General features: G+C 44.0%; 1 protein-coding gene across 1 annotated transcript in view; it reads left to right on the top strand.

The window, feature by feature from the left end:
• The window catches only part of LOC120033056 (xylosyltransferase 1-like), a 126,225-nt gene that overhangs the window by 63,817 nt on the left and 42,897 nt on the right, over positions 1 to 19,511 (top strand). Inside the window, exons 4-5 of the mRNA XM_038979343.1 lie at positions 9,401 to 9,573; positions 14,097 to 14,299. Of these exons, the coding sequence (XP_038835271.1) occupies positions 9,401 to 9,573; positions 14,097 to 14,299 (376 nt within the window). The remainder of the gene's footprint in view (positions 1 to 9,400; positions 9,574 to 14,096; positions 14,300 to 19,511) is intronic.

Here is a 19,511-nt window from a genome sequence, read left to right as displayed (position 1 = left end):
GGGTGTGAACCGTTTTGGTATACTGGGTGTGAACCGTTTGGTATACTGGGTGTGAACCGTTTGGGTATACTGGGTGTGAACCGTTTGGGTATACTGGGTGTGAACAGTTTGGTATACTGGGTGTGAACCGTTTTGGTATACTGGGTGTGAACCGTTTGGTATACTGGGTGTGAACCGTTTTGGTATACTGGGTGTGAACCGTTTGGTATACTGGGTGTGAACCGTTTGGTATACTGGATGTGAACAGTTTGGTATACTGGGTGTGAACCTTTTTGGTATACTGGATGTGAACAGTTTGGGTATACTGGGAGTGAACCGTTTGGGTATACTGGGAGTGAACCGTTTGGTATACTGGGTGTGAACCGTTTGGGTATACTGGGTGTGAACCGTTTGGGTATACTGGGTGTGAACAGTTTGGTATACTGGATGTGAACCGTTTCGGTATACTGGGTGTGAACAGTTTGGTATACTGGGTGTGAACAGTTTGGTATACTGGATGTGAACCGTTTGGGTATACTGGGTGTGAACCGTTTTGGTATACTGGGTGTGAACCGTTTCGGTATACTGGGTGTGAACAGTTTGGTATACTGGGTGTGAACAGTTTGGTATACTGGATGTGAACCGTTTTGGTATACTGGGTGTGAACAGTTTGGTATACTGGGTGTGAACCGTTTTGGTATACTGGGTGTGAACCGTTTGGTATACTGGGTGTGAACCGTTTTGGTATACTGGGTGTGAACCGTTTGGTATACTGGGTGTGAACCGTTTGGTATACTGGATGTGAACAGTTTGGTATACTGGGTGTGAACCTTTTGGTATACTGGATGTGAACCGTTTTGGTATACTGGATGTGAACAGTTTGGGTATACTGGGAGTGAACCGTTTGGTATACTGGGTGTGAACCGTTTGGTATACTGGGTGTGAACCGTTTGGTATACTGGGTGTGAACCGTTTGGTATACTGGATGTGAACAGTTTGGTATACTGGATGTGAACAGTTTGGTATACTGGGCGTGAACCGTTTGGGTATACTGGATGTGAACAGTGGTATACTGGATGTGAACCGTTTTGGTATACTGGGTGTGAACCGTTTGGTATACTGGATGTGAACAGTTTGGGTATACTGGGTGTGAACCGTTTTGGTATACTGGGTGTGAACCGTTTGGTATACTGGGTGTGAACCGTTTGGTATACTGGATGTGAACAGTTTGGTATACTGGGTGTGAACCTTTTGGTATACTGGATGTGAACCGTTTTGGTATACTGGATGTGAACAGTTTGGGTATACTGGGTGTGAACCGTTTGGTATACTGGGTGTGAACCGTTTGGTATACTGGGTGTGAACCGTTTGGTATACTGGGTGTGAACCGTTTGGTATACTGGATGTGAACAGTTTGGTATACTGGGTGTGAACAGTTTGGGTATACTGGGTGTGAACAGTTTGGTATACTGGGTGTGAACAGTTTGGTATACTGGATGTGAACAGTTTGGTATACTGGGTGTGAACAGTTTGGTATACTGGATGTGAACAGTTTGGTATACTGGATGTGAACAGTTTGGTATACTGGATGTGAACAGTTTGGTATACTGGATGTGAACAGTTTGGTATACTGGATGTGAACAGTTTGGTATACTGGATGTGAACAGTTTGGTATACTGGATGTGAACCGTTTTGGTATACTGGGTGTGAACAGTTTGGTATACTGGGTGTGAACCGTTTGGTATACTGGATGTGAACAGTTTGGTATACTGGGTGTGAACAGTTTGGTATACTGGATGTGAACAGTTTGGTATACTGGGTGTGAACCGTTTTGGTATACTGGGTGTGAACAGTTTGGTATACTGGATGTGAACAGTTTGGTATACTGGATGTGAACCGTTTTGGTATACTGGGCGTGAACCGTTTGGGTATACTGGGTGTGAACCGTTTGGTATACTGGATGTGAACAGTTTGGTATACTGGGTGTGAACAGTTTGGTATACTGGGTGTGAACCGTTTGGTATACTGGATGTGAACCGTTTTGGTATACTGGGTGTGAACAGTTTGGTATACTGGGTGTGAACAGTTTGGTATACTGGGTGTGAACCGTTTGGTATACTGGATGTGAACAGTTTGGTATACTGGGTGTGAACCGTTTTGGTATACTGGATGTGAACAGTTTGGTATACTGGATGTGAACAGTTTGGTATACTGGGTGTGAACCGTTTGGTATACTGGATGTGAACAGTTTGGTATACTGGGTGTGAACCGTTTTGGTATACTGGATGTGAACAGTTTGGTATACTGGGTGTGAACAGTTTGGTATACTGGATGTGAACAGTTTGGTATACTGGATGTGAACCGTTTTGGTATACTGGGTGTGAACAGTTTGGTATACTGGGTGTGAACAGTTTGGTATACTGGGTGTGAACCGTTTGGTATACTGGATGTGAACAGTTTGGTATACTGGGTGTGAACCGTTTGGGTATACTGGATGTGAACAGTTTGGTATACTGGATGTGAACAGTTTGGTATACTGGATGTGAACCGTTTGGGTATACTGGGTGTGAACCGTTTGGGTATACTGGATGTGAACAGTTTGGTATACTGGATGTGAACAGTTTGGGTATACTGGGTGTGAACCGTTTGGGTATACTGGATGTGAACCGTTTGGTATACTGGATGTGAACAGTTTGGGTATACTGGGTGTGAACCGTTTGGGTATACTGGATGTGAACAGTTTGGTATACTGGGTGTGAACCGTTTGGTATACTGGATGTGAACAGTTTGGTATACTGGGTGTGAACCGTTTGGTATACTGGATGTGAACAGTTTGGTATACTGGGTGTGAACCGTTTGGGTATACTGGATGTGAACAGTTTGGTATACTGGGTGTGAACCGTTTGGGTATACTGGATGTGAACAGTTTGGTATACTGGGTGTGAACCGTTTGGTATACTGGATGTGAACAGTTTGGTATACTGGGTGTGAACCGTTTGGTATACTGGATGTGAACAGTTTGGTATACTGGGTGTGAACCGTTTGGGTATACTGGATGTGAACAGTTTGGTATACTGGGTGTGAACCGTTTGGGTATACTGGATGTGAACAGTTTGGTATACTGGGTGTGAACCGTTTGGGTATACTGGATGTGAACAGTTTGGTATACTGGGTGTGAACCGTTTGGTATACTGGGTGTGAACAGTTTGGTATACTGGGTGTGAACCGTTTGGTATACTGGGTGTGAACCGTTTGGTATACTGGATGTGAACAGTTTGGTATACTGGGTGTGAACCGTTTGGGTATACTGGATGTGAACAGTTTGGTATACTGGGTGTGAACCGTTTGGGTATACTGGATGTGAACAGTTTGGTATACTGGGTGTGAACCGTTTGGGTATACTGGATGTGAACAGTTTGGTATACTGGGTGTGAACCGTTTGGTATACTGGATGTGAACAGTTTGGTATACTGGGTGTGAACCGTTTGGTATACTGGATGTGAACAGTTTGGTATACTGGGTGTGAACCGTTTGGTATACTGGATGTGAACAGTTTGGTATACTGGATGTGAACCGTTTTGGTATACTGGATGTGAACAGTTTGGTATACTGGGTGTGAACCGTTTGGTATACTGGATGTGAACAGTTTGGTATACTGGGTGTGAACCGTTTGGTATACTGGGTGTGAACCGTTTGGTATACTGGATGTGAACAGTTTGGTATACTGGGTGTGAACCGTTTGGTATACTGGGTGTGAACCGTTTGGTATACTGGGTGTGAACCGTTTGGTATACTGGGTGTGAACCGTTTGGTATACTGGATGTGAACAGTTTGGTATACTGGATGTGAACAGTTTGGTATACTGGATGTGAACAGTTTGGTATACTGGATGTGAACAGTTTGGTATACTGGGTGTGGTACACTCGAGCATATTTGACCAGATACTCTTTCATATTATATAAAAACAATTGCTAGAACATTCTGTTTGTTAGTCAATCATAGTAATAGTGTAATCATCGTGTGACAGCTTGATAGAGGCTATTCTGAAACATGTTGTTTGTTTTGTCGTCATGGCCTGTGTATGTACTGTCAATGTTTGAGTCCCAAATGGCTCTAATCCCTTTATCGTCCACTTCTTTTGACCAGGGCTCATAGGGTTCTGCTCAAAAGTAGTGCACTATGTAGGGAATAGGGAGCCATTTAGAACATATTCCCTCTCTTTTTACAGCAGGAAAATACAATATCCCCTGAAGCTTAAATAAAATCTGTTTTGACTTAGGCACACAAACACAAACATTTATGCACGCACACACACACACACACACACACACACACACACACACACACACACACACACACACACACACACACACACACACACACACACACACACACACACACACACACACACACACACACACACACACACACACACATTTATACACACACACAGATGTATGCACACACACACACACACACACACACACACACACACACACACACACACACACACACACACACACACAGAGATACACACACACACACACACGCACACTACACTTCCTGTTGTTTTACTGCTAATAATTCTAATTAATATCAAAGTCAGGCAAGAAATGTGTTTCTTGGCTGATGAGAAATTTGTGCGAGAGAATGGAAGACACTTTTTGTATGTACACCAAATTGCTTTCCAATTTTCATTCTGTTCAGCCAAGCTGGCCACAGAAATGCAAGTTTGCACACACAGACTGACACGCACGCGCACACACACACACACACACACACACAGACAGACAGACAGACAGACAGACAGACAGACAGACAGACAGACAGACAGACAGACAGACAGACAGACAGACAGACAGACAGACAGACAGACAGACAGACAGACAGACAGACAGACAGACAGACAGACAGACAGACAGACAGACAGACAGACACATATGCACATGCACACTTACAACCACACACAGACAGACGGATACACACAGGAACGCACAAACTCTTCCTTTCTCTCTCTTTCTCTCTCTCTCTCTCTCTTTCTTACTCACAAACACACACACACACACACACACCGCACACACACACTTTTACAAGTAGACTGGTTGAACATCTGCAGGTTGGCAGAAGTCTCCTGTAAGCAAAATCTGTGAGCTTGCCACCATCGGTGAGGACCACGCATCAATGTTTAAAGAAACAACACACACACACACACACACACACACACACACACACACACACACACACACACACACACACACACACACACACACACACACACACACACAGGAGTGTATGGAGGACATGTGGAGGAAAGGAGAAAAAGCCAGAACGATACATGGACATCTGGCCAGACATAACCAGACACTGTGCACCCACAATGACTGTGTAACCTTGTAGGCTACTGGACACTACTGGCTACACTTCCAGAAGATGGAAGGTAATGCTTGTCTATCTGGGACTATTCCAGTGGTTGCGTCTGAAATTGCACCATAGTCACTTATAAGTGCACTACCTTTGAATAGGGTGCCAACACACCATGACTGCACCTTGTGAGTCCACCATGACTGCACCTTGTGAGTCCACCATGACTGCACCTTGTGAGTCCACCATGACTGCACCTTGTGAGTCCACCATGACTGCACCTTGTAAGTCCACCATGACTGCACCTTGTGTGTCCACCATGACTGCACCTTGTAAGTCCACCATGACTGCACCGTGTGTGTCCACCATGACTGCACCTTGTGAGTCCACCATGACTGTGCAACTTTGTTCTGTACAGCAATGTAAGCGAGGATACATATTCCCCAAGATGTAAACCAACGCTTGTCTATCAGTGAATATGCTCATGTCGTCTCCCTAGACCAGGGCTGCTAACACTCTTCCTGGGGATCTACCATCCTGTGAGTTTTCAGTCCAACCCTCTTCCTGGGGATCTACCATCCTGTGAGTTTTCAGTCCAACCCTCTTTCTGGGGATCTACCATCCTGTGAGTTTTCAGTCCAACCCTCTTCCTAGAGCTCTACCATCCTGTGAGTTTTCAGTCCAACCCTCTTCCTGGGGATCTACTATCCTGTGAGTTTTCAGTCCAACCCTCTTCCTGGAGCTCTACCATCCTGTGCGTTTTCAGTCCAACCCTCTTCCTGGGGATCTACCATACTGTGAGTTTTCAGTCCAACCCTAATTTAACACACCTGATTCTACTAATTAGCTGATCAACAAGACCTTAACTAGCTGAATCAGATATGCTAAATTAGGGTTGAACTGAAAACCTACAGGACAGTAGATCTCCAGGAAGAGGGTAGGACTGAAAACCCACAGGACAGTAGATCTCCAGGTAGAGGGTTGGGCAGCCCTGCCCTAGACTCACCATCGTCATCCCACTCCAACTGACAGTTTGATCAAAGGAGACGGGGGAAATTGAAAAGGGCTTATTCCTGGCGGCGTCGTGTAACAACACGGACGGCTAAATTAAATCACTTTTTCTTTTTCACTCCCTCTGTCTGTTCTGTCGTCTGCCACAATGTTGTTCCCTCTCTCTCTCTCTCTCTCTCTCTCTCTCTCTCTCTCTCTCTCGCTCTCTCGCTCTCTCGCTCTCTCTCTCTCTCTCTCTCTATGTCTCTGATGCACCAATCTGAATTTGAGGCGCTAACCTTGTTAGCTCTCCCTCTCGCTCTCTCCCCATGTCTCAGAAGCACCAATCTGAATTTGAGACACTAACCTTGTTAGCTACAAATTGTCCAATTTGATTTCATCGGTATTCTGTCCTTGAAGAGTTGGCTGGGTTAGCGCGTAGCTGTTAGCGCCGGCTCCATAGGATATGAGAGGGTATATGTTAGCATTAGCAGAGCCTCTATATGCTAGCTGGGCTATTGTCTAATGTCTACATGGTTGTAATATGTGGGATGGAACTGGCATCATCATTGGTTGATGTCAGTTGTCAGCCAATAACCTTGCATGTTCGGTCACCCCTAAATACGTAGCAGGTAACATCATTCGAGGCTTATTCACTTGTTTGCTGATTAAAAAATAAAACCGCATTTCTGTTCTATAAGACCTACATCTAGAACGAAGTACAAGATAGTTATACTCAGTCAGGTGAGACTTTAGTTGGATCCTTCGTTGGTACTGAGCAGATGTTGCATTAAAGGACTTTAATATTGGAAACTAAAAGGACATTTCTGCTCCTCTCCTCTTCCAACCTCTCGCATGACTGGTTGAGATGGACGGCCATGAGCTGCAGAAGTTACACAAGATGAAGGAGAGAGAGAGAGAGAGGAATGAAATGATGGAGAGAGAGAGTGCTGATAGCAGATGAGGGAGATGCAGTTTTAAAGATTGATGGCGATAGGAGAGAGGAAAAAGAGGGATGTGGCAGAGTCTGGCGTTTTTAGACCTATCTCGTCCCTGTAGGTGTAGAGACACACAACACATTGGCTCATTAGTTCAGCTAGCTAGCATATCACAAGCCTCAAAGTGCTTGGTGAAGCGCTGCGCCAATTAGCCTAGTGCCATCCTAGCCAGTGAACCTCCCGAGCTGCCTACCAATTACTGTTCAATCTGATACTGTGTGTGTGTGTTGATTCGTCTATCCTTGTGGGGAGCTAAAATTCCCAGAAGTCCCCACAAGGATAGTAAAACAAGGAAAATTCTCCCGTCTCTAGGAGGACAAAGGCTATTTTAAGGTTAGGGGTTAGGTTTAGGGTTAGGGTTTAAAATTAGGAGTAGGGTTAGTGGTAGGGTTAGGATTTGGGTTACGGGGTAAGGTTTATGGTTAGGGTTAGATTTAGGGTTAGGGGTAAGGGAAAATAGTATTTTGTATAGAAATACAAAACGTGTGTGTGTGTGTGCCACTCCAGAAACATTTTCACCCAACACTGTCAACTAACTAACCAACCAGCCAACCAACCATAGAAATAGAATAACCAATCACAGATCCATTAACTTGAATGGGGCATGCCCATTCTAGTATTTATAGTTATTTGCAACCAACCACATTCACATTCAATATCCCATAGGCACAGCCAGGCTTCATAGTAACACACACACAGACACACACACACTCCGTCTTTCACACACACACACTCACACTCACACTTTTCCAACCACATTCACATTCAAAACTCCATATTAATAGGCAGGATTCATAGTAGCCAAACTATGAATAAAACAATAATTCCTGGGGGGAATTGGCTGATTGAGTGATGGGCAGAAGGCATGGCCAATTGGAGTCACGGGAGCATGTCTGTAGCCCCGCCCCTGTTGTTAGGCTTTAAATACAAGCAAGCAAAAGGTCCTGCCCTTCAATTGAGATAATTACAGTAGGATCCTAGCTTGTCCAGACACAGGGAAGAAAGAGCCAGAAGGGGAGGGGCACCTTGTGATCTTTTTACCCCTGGGACAGCATACACTAAGGGGGTTGAAACACTTACCACGTCCCCCGCTGCTGTAGACACAGGGAAGAACCGGGAGGGGCGCCTTGTAGTCTTTTTACCTCAGGGACAGCACACCCTAAGAGGGTGAAAGCACCCACCATCTTCTCCCCTCTTTTCTGTCCATCCAGGGACCAGAGCGAGTCGTGACATTGTCCACCACTGCCCTCTGGGAAACCAAGTCCCCTTCCCTCACAACACAGAGGACGAGATTACTGTCATTATCTCCTGAACAACCTTGTCCTCTCTGTCGTCAACAAACATAACGTCTCAATAAAGCTCTGTGTTTCCTGTAATTCCATAGGCCCTGTGAACACTAAACAACCACCATATGTAATAATGGTGCTGGATTGTATTCCCCTCGTACTTATTTGCTGATGGAGAACACAATACAAGACCAAGATAGAGGCTCTGAGCGGAAATCATTTTTTTAAGGCGTTTACTATTAGAAGGAAAGAAACCACTATATGAATCCGTGTGGCTTTTTGAATGGTTTCTGGAGAGAGCTGGAATTGTTTGATTGTGTGGTTGTGAGTTGGAATAGTCATTGTCTACTTACTTCCAAGTCTTATTCTGGGAGTGTGGTAGAGAGCAATGATGACACACTATCAAGCGAACTCCACCCCAAACCCAAAGGAATGGTTCTAGGATTCCTATTCCTATCTTGTGGCCTTGCTAGTCATGGTTCAAAGAACTCTATGGTCACATAGTGAATGACACTCATCTCCTTGTGACATGCTTCTTCTTCTTCATACTATGCACAGTAACAGCTCAGTAACCTTGGAGTTACTGCGCCTCGTGTTCAGTATACCTTCCAGTGTATGAAGTATAGACGATGAACCTAATGTGTGTGTTATTATTCTGTCCACGTAAGGCAATTGCCAGCGTCTGGGAGGAAGACTCGTCAGAGAGTTCTACATACAGGTACATGTTTTATTCTCTGTATGAATGACTAACAACCTGTCTCTGTACGGTATTGTTGTGTTGTTCAGGTAAGGCCAATGCCAACGTGGTGTGGGAGGAGGACTCGTCAGAGGGCCCACCGTCGGCCCCCGTCAGGATAGCCTTCGTCCTGGTGGTCCACGGCAGAGCCTCACGACAGTTCCAGAGACTTTTCAAGGCCATCTACCACACCTCACACTACTACTATATACATATAGACCAGGTAAGACTATAGACTATAGACTACCATCTACCACACCTCACACTACTACTATATACATATAGACCAGACTATAGACTACCATCTACCACCTCACACTACTACTATATATATATAGACCAGGTAAGTCTATAGACTACCATCTACCACACCTCACACTACTACTATATACATATAGACCAGACTATAGACTACCATCTACCACCTCACACTACTACTATATACATATAGACCAGGTAAGACTATAGACTACCATCTACCACACCTCACACTACTACTATATACATATAGACCAGACTATAGACTACCATCTACCACATCACACTACTACTATATACATATAGACCAGACTATAGACTACCATCTACCACCTCACACTACTACTATATACATATAGACCAGACTATAGACTACCATCTACCACCTCACACTACTACTATATACATATAGACCTGACTATAGACTACCATCTACCACATCACACTACTACTATATACATATAGACCAGACTATAGACTATAGACCACCATCTACCACCTCACACTACTACTATATACATATAGACCTGACTATAGACTACCATCTACCACCTCACACTACTACTATATACATATAGACCAGACTATAGACTACCATATACCACCTCACACTACTACTATATACATATAGACCAGACTATAGACTACCATCTACCACACCTCACACTACTACTATATACATATAGACCAGACTATAGACTACCATCTACCACCTCACACTACTACTACATACATATCGACCAGACTATAGACTACCATCTACCACCTCACACTACTACTATATACATATAGACCAGACTATAGACTACCATATACCACCTCACACTACTACTATATACATATAGACCAGACTATAGACTACCATCTACCACCTCACACTACTACTATATACATATAGACCAGACTAAAGACTACCATCTACCACCTCACACTACTACTACATACATATCGACCAGACTATAGACTACCATCTACCACCTCACACTACTACTATATACATATAGACCAGACTATAGACTACCATATACCACCTCACACTACTACTATATACATATAGACCAGACTATAGACTACCATCTACCACCTCACACTACTACTATATACATATAGACCAGACTAAAGACTACCATCTACCATCTCACACTACTACTATATACATATAGACCAGACTATAGACTCCATCTACCACCTCACACTACTACTATATACATATAGACCAGACTATAGACTACCATCTCACACTACTACTATATACATATAGACCAGACTATAGACTATAGACTACCATCTACCACCTCACACTACTACTATATACATATAGACCTGACTATAGACTACCATCTACCACCTCACACTACTACTATATACATATAGACCAGACTATAGACTACCATCTACCACCTCACACTACTACTATATACATATAGACCAGACTATAGACTACCATCTACCACCTCACACTACTACTATATACATATAGACCAGACTATAGACTACCATCTACCACCTCACACTACTACTATATACATATAGACCAGGTAAGACTATAGACTACCATCTACCACCTCACACTACTACTATATACATATAGACCAGACTATAGACTACCATCTACCACACCTCACACTACTACTATATACATATAGACCAGGTAAGACTATAGACTATAGACTACCATCTACCACCTCACACTACTACTATATACATATAGACCAGACTATAGACTATAGACTACCATCTACCACCTCACACTACTACTATATACATATAGACCAGACTATAGACTATAGACTACCATCTACCACCTCACACTACTACTATATACATATAGACCAGACTATAGACTATAGACTACCATCTACCACATCTCACACTACTACTATATACATATCGACCAGACTATAGACTACCATCTACTACCTCACACTACTACTATATACATATAGACCAGACTATAGACTACCATCTACCACCTCACACTACTACTATATACATATAGACCAGACTATAGACTACCATCTACCACACCTCACACTACTACTATATACATATAGACCTGACTATAGACTACCATCTACCACCTCACACTACTACTATATACATATAGACCAGACTATAGACTATCATCTACCACCTCACACTACTACTATATACATATAGACCAGACTATAGACTACCATCTACCACCTCACACTACTACTATATACATATAGACCAGACTATAGACTATAGACTACCATCTACCACCTCACACTACTACTATATACATATAGACCATGTAAGACTATAGACTACCATCTCACACTACTACTATATACATATAGACCAGACTATAGACTACCATCTACCACCTCACACTACTACTATATACATATAGACCAGACTATAGACTATAGACTACCATCTACCACCTCACACTACTACTATATACATATAGACCAGGTAAGACTATAGACTACCATCTCACACTACTACTATATACATATAGACCAGACTATAGACTACCATCTACCACCTCACACTACTACTATATACATATAGACCAGACTATAGACTATCATCTACCACCTCACACTACTACTATATACATATAGACCAGACTATAGACTACCATCTACCACCTCACACTACTACTATATACATATAGACCAGACTATAGACTATAGACTACCATCTACCACCTCACACTACTACTATATACATATAGACCATGTAAGACTATAGACTACCATCTCACACTACTACTATATACATATAGACCAGACTATAGACTACCATCTACCACCTCACACTACTACTATATACATATAGACCAGACTATAGACTATAGACTACCATCTACCACCTCACACTACTACTATATACATATAGACCAGGTAAGACTATAGACTACCATCTCACACTACTACTATATACATATAGACCAGACTATAGACTACCATCTACCACCTCACACTACTACTATATACATATAGACCAGCCTATGGCGGCAGATTGACTAGGGCGGCATTTTCTGAGCTAAACTGACCAAGACGCAACTCCAACAACAACAAATAAAGCCTCACATAATTCTACCCAAAAACAATGACAAATTCTTTCAACGTAGCAGATATAGAATATGGTAGAAAATGTATGTGGCCTTCTATAGCCTACAGGCTGGAGATAAAATGTATGACAATGTACTGAAACGGACACTTTTAACCTCATGTAGGTTTCTACGGTCAAATAGCCTAACCTAATTGGTGCTCAATCAAATACAAAAAGAGTTGTCATGTTAACAAACGACATATCCTAAAAACTGGACTGGTCAAAGTAAGATGGACAATATGGACTCACAACTGTTGTCCAGGAGTTTCACCACATTGTCATGATCAGCGGTTTCAAGTTTGTATCCGTCCATTTTTGACAAGCTGATCATATCGAAAAAATAATTACTTCTGTATTCCCCGCTGTGTAAACACATTGCAAATAGGTTTGTGATAACTCCTGATAAAGTTGGGAAGCTACTAGCTAAAATTCAGAGCATACATAGCCAAATTGATTCGTCACAGGATTCAGAACTAATAAAGCCAATGCAACAGCCTGTTTTACAAACTGTGGGCCTACCACATGGATGGGCATTCATAAAATTACATTGCTGGCCGACATGGTAGGCTACACCCCAGTAAGCACGAGCCGTTGTCTTTTGGACCTGTCCGGATGTGGTTTTATGGTGTTCAACAAATGTTATTTTACCTTTATTTAACTAGGCAAGTCAGTTAAGAACAAATTCTTATTTTCAATGTGGGCCTAGGAACAGTGGGTTAACTGCCTTGTTCAGGGGCAGAACGACAGATTTTTACCTTGTCAACTTCTGGTTACTAGTCCAACGCTCTAACCACTAGGCTACCTAGGCTACCTGCCGCCCCATAACGGTAGGCTTACCACATAGATGGACATTCATAAAATTCCATTTCAGGCAACACTGTAGGCTACACCTCAGTAATCATAGACCCACGCAGACGCCTTTTGGACATATTTTTGGGGTGCAGTTCCGGACCAGCCTTGATTTCCACAGACTTTGGTTTTTGGTCCTGTCCGGATCACCAATCATACACGTGTATGTTTTGGTCTTGCCTATGGTGGCAGAACATCAAGGACCAGCTCTGGAATCAATTGTGCTAGATTGGGGTTGGAGTGAAAACCTACAGGACAGTAGCTCTCAAGGAACAGGGTTGGAGAGCCCTGGTCTATACCATTATCTTATACGTAGGATATTGTCTTAAACCAGGGGTGTCAAACTCATTCCATGGAGGGCCTAGTGTCTGCTGATTTTTGGATTTTCCTTTCAATTAAGACCTAGACAACCAGGTGAGGGGAGTTCCTTACTAACCAGTGACCTTAATTCATCAATCAAGTTCAAGGGTGTAGAAAAAACCTGCAGACACTTGGCCCTCCGTGGAATGAGTTTGAAACATTTTAAACTCTTCCTCTTCTCTCCCCCTCCAGCGCTCCAACTACCTTCACAGACAGGTGCAGGCCCTGGCCTCCCAGTACCCCAACGTGAGGGTGACACCCTGGAGGATGGCTACCATCTGGGGCGGTGCCAGCCTGCTCACCATGTACCTCCGCAGCATGGCAGACCTCATCACCATGACCGACTGGAGCTGGGACTTCTTCATCAACCTCAGCGCTGCAGACTACCCCATCAGGTGACTGGGGTGGAGGTGACAGGGGGGTAGGGGGTGAGGACGGTGGGAGGTAGGGGCTAGCAGCATGTCAGACCTGATCACCATGACCGACTGGAGCTGGGACTTCTTCATTAACTTCAGCGCTGCAGACTACCCCATCAGGTGACTGGGGTGGAGGTGACAGGGGGGTAGGGGGTGAGGACGGTGGGAGGTAGGGGCTAGCAGCATGTCAGACCTGATCACCATGACCGACTGGAGCTGGGACTTCTTCATTAACTTCAGCGCTGCAGACTACCCCATCAGGTGACTGGGGTGGAGGTGACAGGGGGGTAGGGGGTGAGGACGGTGGGGGGTAGGTGCTAGCAGCATGTCAGACCTGATCACCATGACCGACTGGAGCTGGGACTTCTTCATTACCTTCAGCGCTGCAGACTACCCCATCAGGTGACTGGGGTGGAGGTGACAGGGGGGTAGGGGGTGAGGACGGTGGGGGGTAGGGGCTAGCAGCATGTCAGACCTGATCACCATGACCGACTGGAGCTGGGACTTCTTCATTACCTTCAGCGCTGCAGACTACCCCATCAGGTGACTGGGGTGGAGGTGACAGGGGGGTAGGGGGTGAGGACGGTGGGGGGTAGGGGCTAGCAGCATGTCAGACCTGATCACCATGACCGACTGGAGCTGGGACTTCTTCATTACCTTCAGCGCTGCAGACTACCCCATCACGTGACTAGGGTGGAGGGGCAAGGTTTTACAGATAGTTGACATACTGTGCATTCGGAAAGTATTCAGACCCTTTGAATTCCACATTTTGTTACGTTACAGCCTTATTCTAAAAAGGATTACATTTTTCGCCCTCATCAATCTACTCCATAATGAAAAAGCAAAAACTGTTTTTTAGACATTTTTACAAATGTATTCAGTATTCAGACCCTTTACTCAGTACTTTGTTGTAGCACATTTGGCAGCGGTTACAGCTTCATGTCTTCTTGGGTATGACACTACAAGCTTGGCACACCTGTATTTGGGTAGTTTTTCCCATTTTTCTCTGCAGATCCTCTCTGTCTGGTTGGATGGGGAGCGTCGCTGCACAGCTATTTTCAGGTCTCTCCAGAGATGTTCAATCGGGTTCAAGTCCAGGCTCTGGCTGGGCCACTCAAAGACATTCAGAGACTTGTGCTGAAGCCACTCCTGCAATGTCTTGGCTGTGTGCTTAGGGTTGTTGTCCTGTTGGAAGGTGAACCTTCGGCCCCAGTCTGAGGTCCTGTGCGCTCTGGAGCAGGTTTTCATCAAGGATCTCTCTGTACTTTGCTCTGTTCATCTATTCCTTTGACCTCATGGCTTGGTTTTTGCACTGACATGCACTATCATGTGGGACCTTATATAGACAGGTGTGTGTCTTTCTAAATCATGTCCAATGAAGTTGTAGAAACATGTCAAGGATGATCAATGGAAACAGGATACACCTGAGCTAAATATTTAGTCTCATAGCAAAAGGTCTGAATACTTATGTAAATACGGTATTTCTGTTTTTTATTTGTGATAAATTAGCAAAAATGTCTAAACCTGTTTTTGCTTTGTCATTATGGGGTATTGTGTATAGACTGATGAGGGCATTTAAAAAAAAATGTAATCCATTTTAGAATAAGGCTGTAATGTAACAAAATGTGGAAAAAGTCAAGGGGTCTGAATACTTTCCGAATGCACTGTCTATGTTTAAGTACGGAAGTAGCAGCAGCTGTGTTGACAGCAAATAGGTTTTAATGGAACGTCTTGGTGTTGCAGGATGTTTCGGGCCGCTTCTCCTTCGAAGCAGTCAAGCTGGTTAGGGTTGAGTGGCCAGGAGTCGGACAGAGAAGAAATACTACTTCACATGCTCACGTCCCTGTGTGACCTGACATGAAAGGACTCTGACATTACAGAACTGAACACTTTGAACACCAGTTTGGTCATGTTATGGATAAAAAATATTGAGAGATTGATCGCCCTTTGTTGTGTAATTATAATTTACAGTTCAGACACGCTTTAAAATGAGCCATTATGAAGAGATGGATACAGCACCAAAAGCCATCTGAATAACAACCAGACAGTAGACACACAGCTATATAACCCCATAGGCCCCAGGGAATCCATACTGTCACATTCACTGTACAACCACTGCAGACTTACAACAAAGACCCGAGCTAAACAACTTAAATAGATCAATCACAGTAGATCTCCGGTTCTTCTTAAGGTGATTACACATTTGTTCCCCCCGAATTCCAATCCCTCTCCTGGCTTACTTACTCAGTTGAATAGGTTACATGATGAACTGATTACATGTTAATTGCCCCGAGGTCAATATGTATTGACTTCCCAACAGGTGGTTTGTGTGTGTGTGTGTGTGTGTGTGTGTGTGTGTGTGTGTGTGTGTGTGTGTGTGTGTGTGTGTGTGTGTGTGTGTGTGTGTGTGTGTGTGTGTGTGTGTGTGTGTGTGTGTGTGTGTGTGTGTGGCACCGCCCCAGAAGGTAGCCATCCTCCAGGTGGTTTGGAGGGAGGCCAGGGCCTGCACCTGTCTGTGGAGGTAGTTGGAATGCTGGAGTGTCACACATACACACCATTGTGAACCTCATGGTCATTAGTCCCTCATAGACTTCGATCACATACTTTCCCCAGATGGCCACTAGTTGCTGTAATCGCCATTGTGAAAAAGGAAACTGGACCTTGTGTGTCCAACACCTGGAGCTAAGATGGAAGGTATAAAGAAAGAGGTGGTTGCCCTGTGTTGTTTTATAGTCCAACACGTGTGGTTGGTTTATATACACGGTTTGTATACACAGGCTCAGGAAACACCGCTGTTTGTGTTCACCCTGTCAGGGAAATGTTCAGGGAAATATTTATGTTTCCCGAAAGAGCTTACTTTTAGTCTGTTGCCATGTAGATATGTGCTTGTCGTAGATATTATGGGATAGTGTGAGAACGGTGAGAATAGTTCTGATTTTGATGCTCGATCATAAAAGTGACAGTGTCTGTCTGTCTTTTCGTCTGTCTGTCTATGGGCGCTCAAGCGTGTGTGTGCAACTGTGCGCCCGTGTGTGTGTGTGTGTGTGTGTGTGTGTGTGTGTGTGTGTGTGTGTGTGTGTGTGTGTGTGTGTGTGTGTGTGTGTGTGTGTGTGTGCGTGTGCGCGTGGGTGTGTGGGTGCATAATGTGGGTGTATGCTTGCGTCTGTCACTGTGTGAGTAAAAGTGTGTGTGTGTGTGTGTGTGTGTGTGTGTGTGTGTGTGTGTGTGTGTGTGTGTGTGTGTGTGTGTGTGTGTGCGTGGGTGTGTGGGTGTGTGGGTGTGTGCGTGTGTGTGGGTGTGCATAATGTGGGTGTATGCTTGGGTCTGTCACTGTGTGAGTGAAAGTGTGTGTGGTGTGCTGATGAGCTGTTTCTTTCTTCCTGTCTGTCTCCTCTTCTTCTCTTCATTTGCATGGCGGTGATGTGGTGGAGGAAAGGGCTGACACTGGAGGTTTTATAGGCCCATCAGGAGAGAGATGGAGGGAGAGGGAGTGATAGAAGAGACAGAAGAGAGTGAGTAAGAGAAGGGGGAAAGAGAGGGGTTACATGTTGGCGTAGCAGACAGTAATATCTTTGCTTAGCAAGTGCTTTTTTGGACCACTTCTTGGATTTGACTCAAGTTTCCTAATTTAGACAATATTTACATACGTTAACCCACAACACTCTGGTCATCAATGCACTCCCTCAATCCACTCCTGCTCATCTACAAGGCTGTGCAGTGATACAATCAAAAATAAGAAAACTCTGTGACAAATTATACTTGCCTTGGACAGCCCTCTTCAATTCAGTTCAATTCAACTGTCATGTAGGTGTAGAATGAAGCCAACCAGTCTATGCTACAGTCATAGTACCTCACTAAAAGAAAAACCAGGCTATGATCCACCCTATGGTCATCTTCTCCACTGATACTGTGTAAGGAATGAAGGGACAATCCCTACAATATGCTACAGCCGTAGAGCACCAAAGCTATAAGGAATGCAGGGTTAGCCCTGGTCTGGTCCGGTGCTGCTGCTATGTTGTAATCAGTGTGTCTGTATAGGCTGAAGGCTGTAGGAGAGAAACAGGCATTATTCCCTGTCTAATTCTCTGATAATGTCCTCCCATCCGCATGGATGAGCCTGAAAGGCCCAGCCCAAATACCCTCTCCCCCTCGCCCTAGTAGTGGTGTCTGTGTGTCTGCCCGGGGGGCTGGTATGGAGGGATGGAGGAGGGAGGGATAAGTTACATGGTTGTTTTGTCCCAGAGCGAGGATCTCTTTCCAGGCTTTTCTCTTCAAGATAGCCAGTGTTGTCTTGCTTCTATCCTCTTTTCTAACCCCCGGCTTTAAATGGAACCTTTATTTAATTAGTCAAGTCAGTTAAGAACAAATTCTTATTTACAATGACGGCCTACACCGGCCAAACCCGGACGACGCTGGGCCAATTGTGCTTCACCCTATGGGACTCCCAATCACGGCCGGTTGTGATACAGCCTGGAATCGAAACAGGATGTCTGTAATGACGCCTCTAGCACTGAGATGCAGTGTCTTAGAATGTTGCGCCACTCGGGTGTAACGGTTCTCGTCCTCTTCGTCTGAGGAGTAGCGAGGATCGGACCAATACGCAGCGTGGTAAGTGTCCATTTTAATATATAAAACTGAACACAACAAAAATACAAAATAACAAAGTGAATGAACAAACGAAAATCGAAACAGTCCCGTATGGTGCAAACACAGACACAGGAAACAACCACCCACAAAACACAAAGGAAAACAGGCTACCTAAATATGGCTCCCAATCAGAGACAACGACTGACACCTGCCTCTGATTGAGAACCATACTAGGCCAAACACATAGAAATAGAACAACAGAACAAAACATAGAAAAACAACATAGAATGCCCACCCCAACTCACGCTCTGACCAAACTAAAATAAAGACATAAAAAAGGAACTAAGGTCAGAACGTGACATCGGGAGCCCATTACCAAAGACTGTCCAGCTGCTTTACTAAATACTATCCAGCTGCTTAACTAAATACTGTCCAGCTGCTTTACTAAATAATATATACCTTCTTTACTAAAGAATATCCAGCTGTTTTACTAAATAATATATAACTTCTTTACTAAAGACTAACCAGCTGTTTTACTAAATAATATATAACTTCTTTACTAAAGAATATCCAGCTGCTTTACTAAATAATATATAACTTCTTT

The sequence above is a fragment of the Salvelinus namaycush genome, chromosome 39 (assembly GCF_016432855.1).
Source record: "Salvelinus namaycush isolate Seneca chromosome 39, SaNama_1.0, whole genome shotgun sequence".
Taxonomy (NCBI): domain Eukaryota; kingdom Metazoa; phylum Chordata; class Actinopteri; order Salmoniformes; family Salmonidae; genus Salvelinus; species Salvelinus namaycush.
The sequence above is the reverse complement of the archived record's forward strand: the minus strand, read 5'-3'. Positions and strand labels throughout refer to the sequence as shown.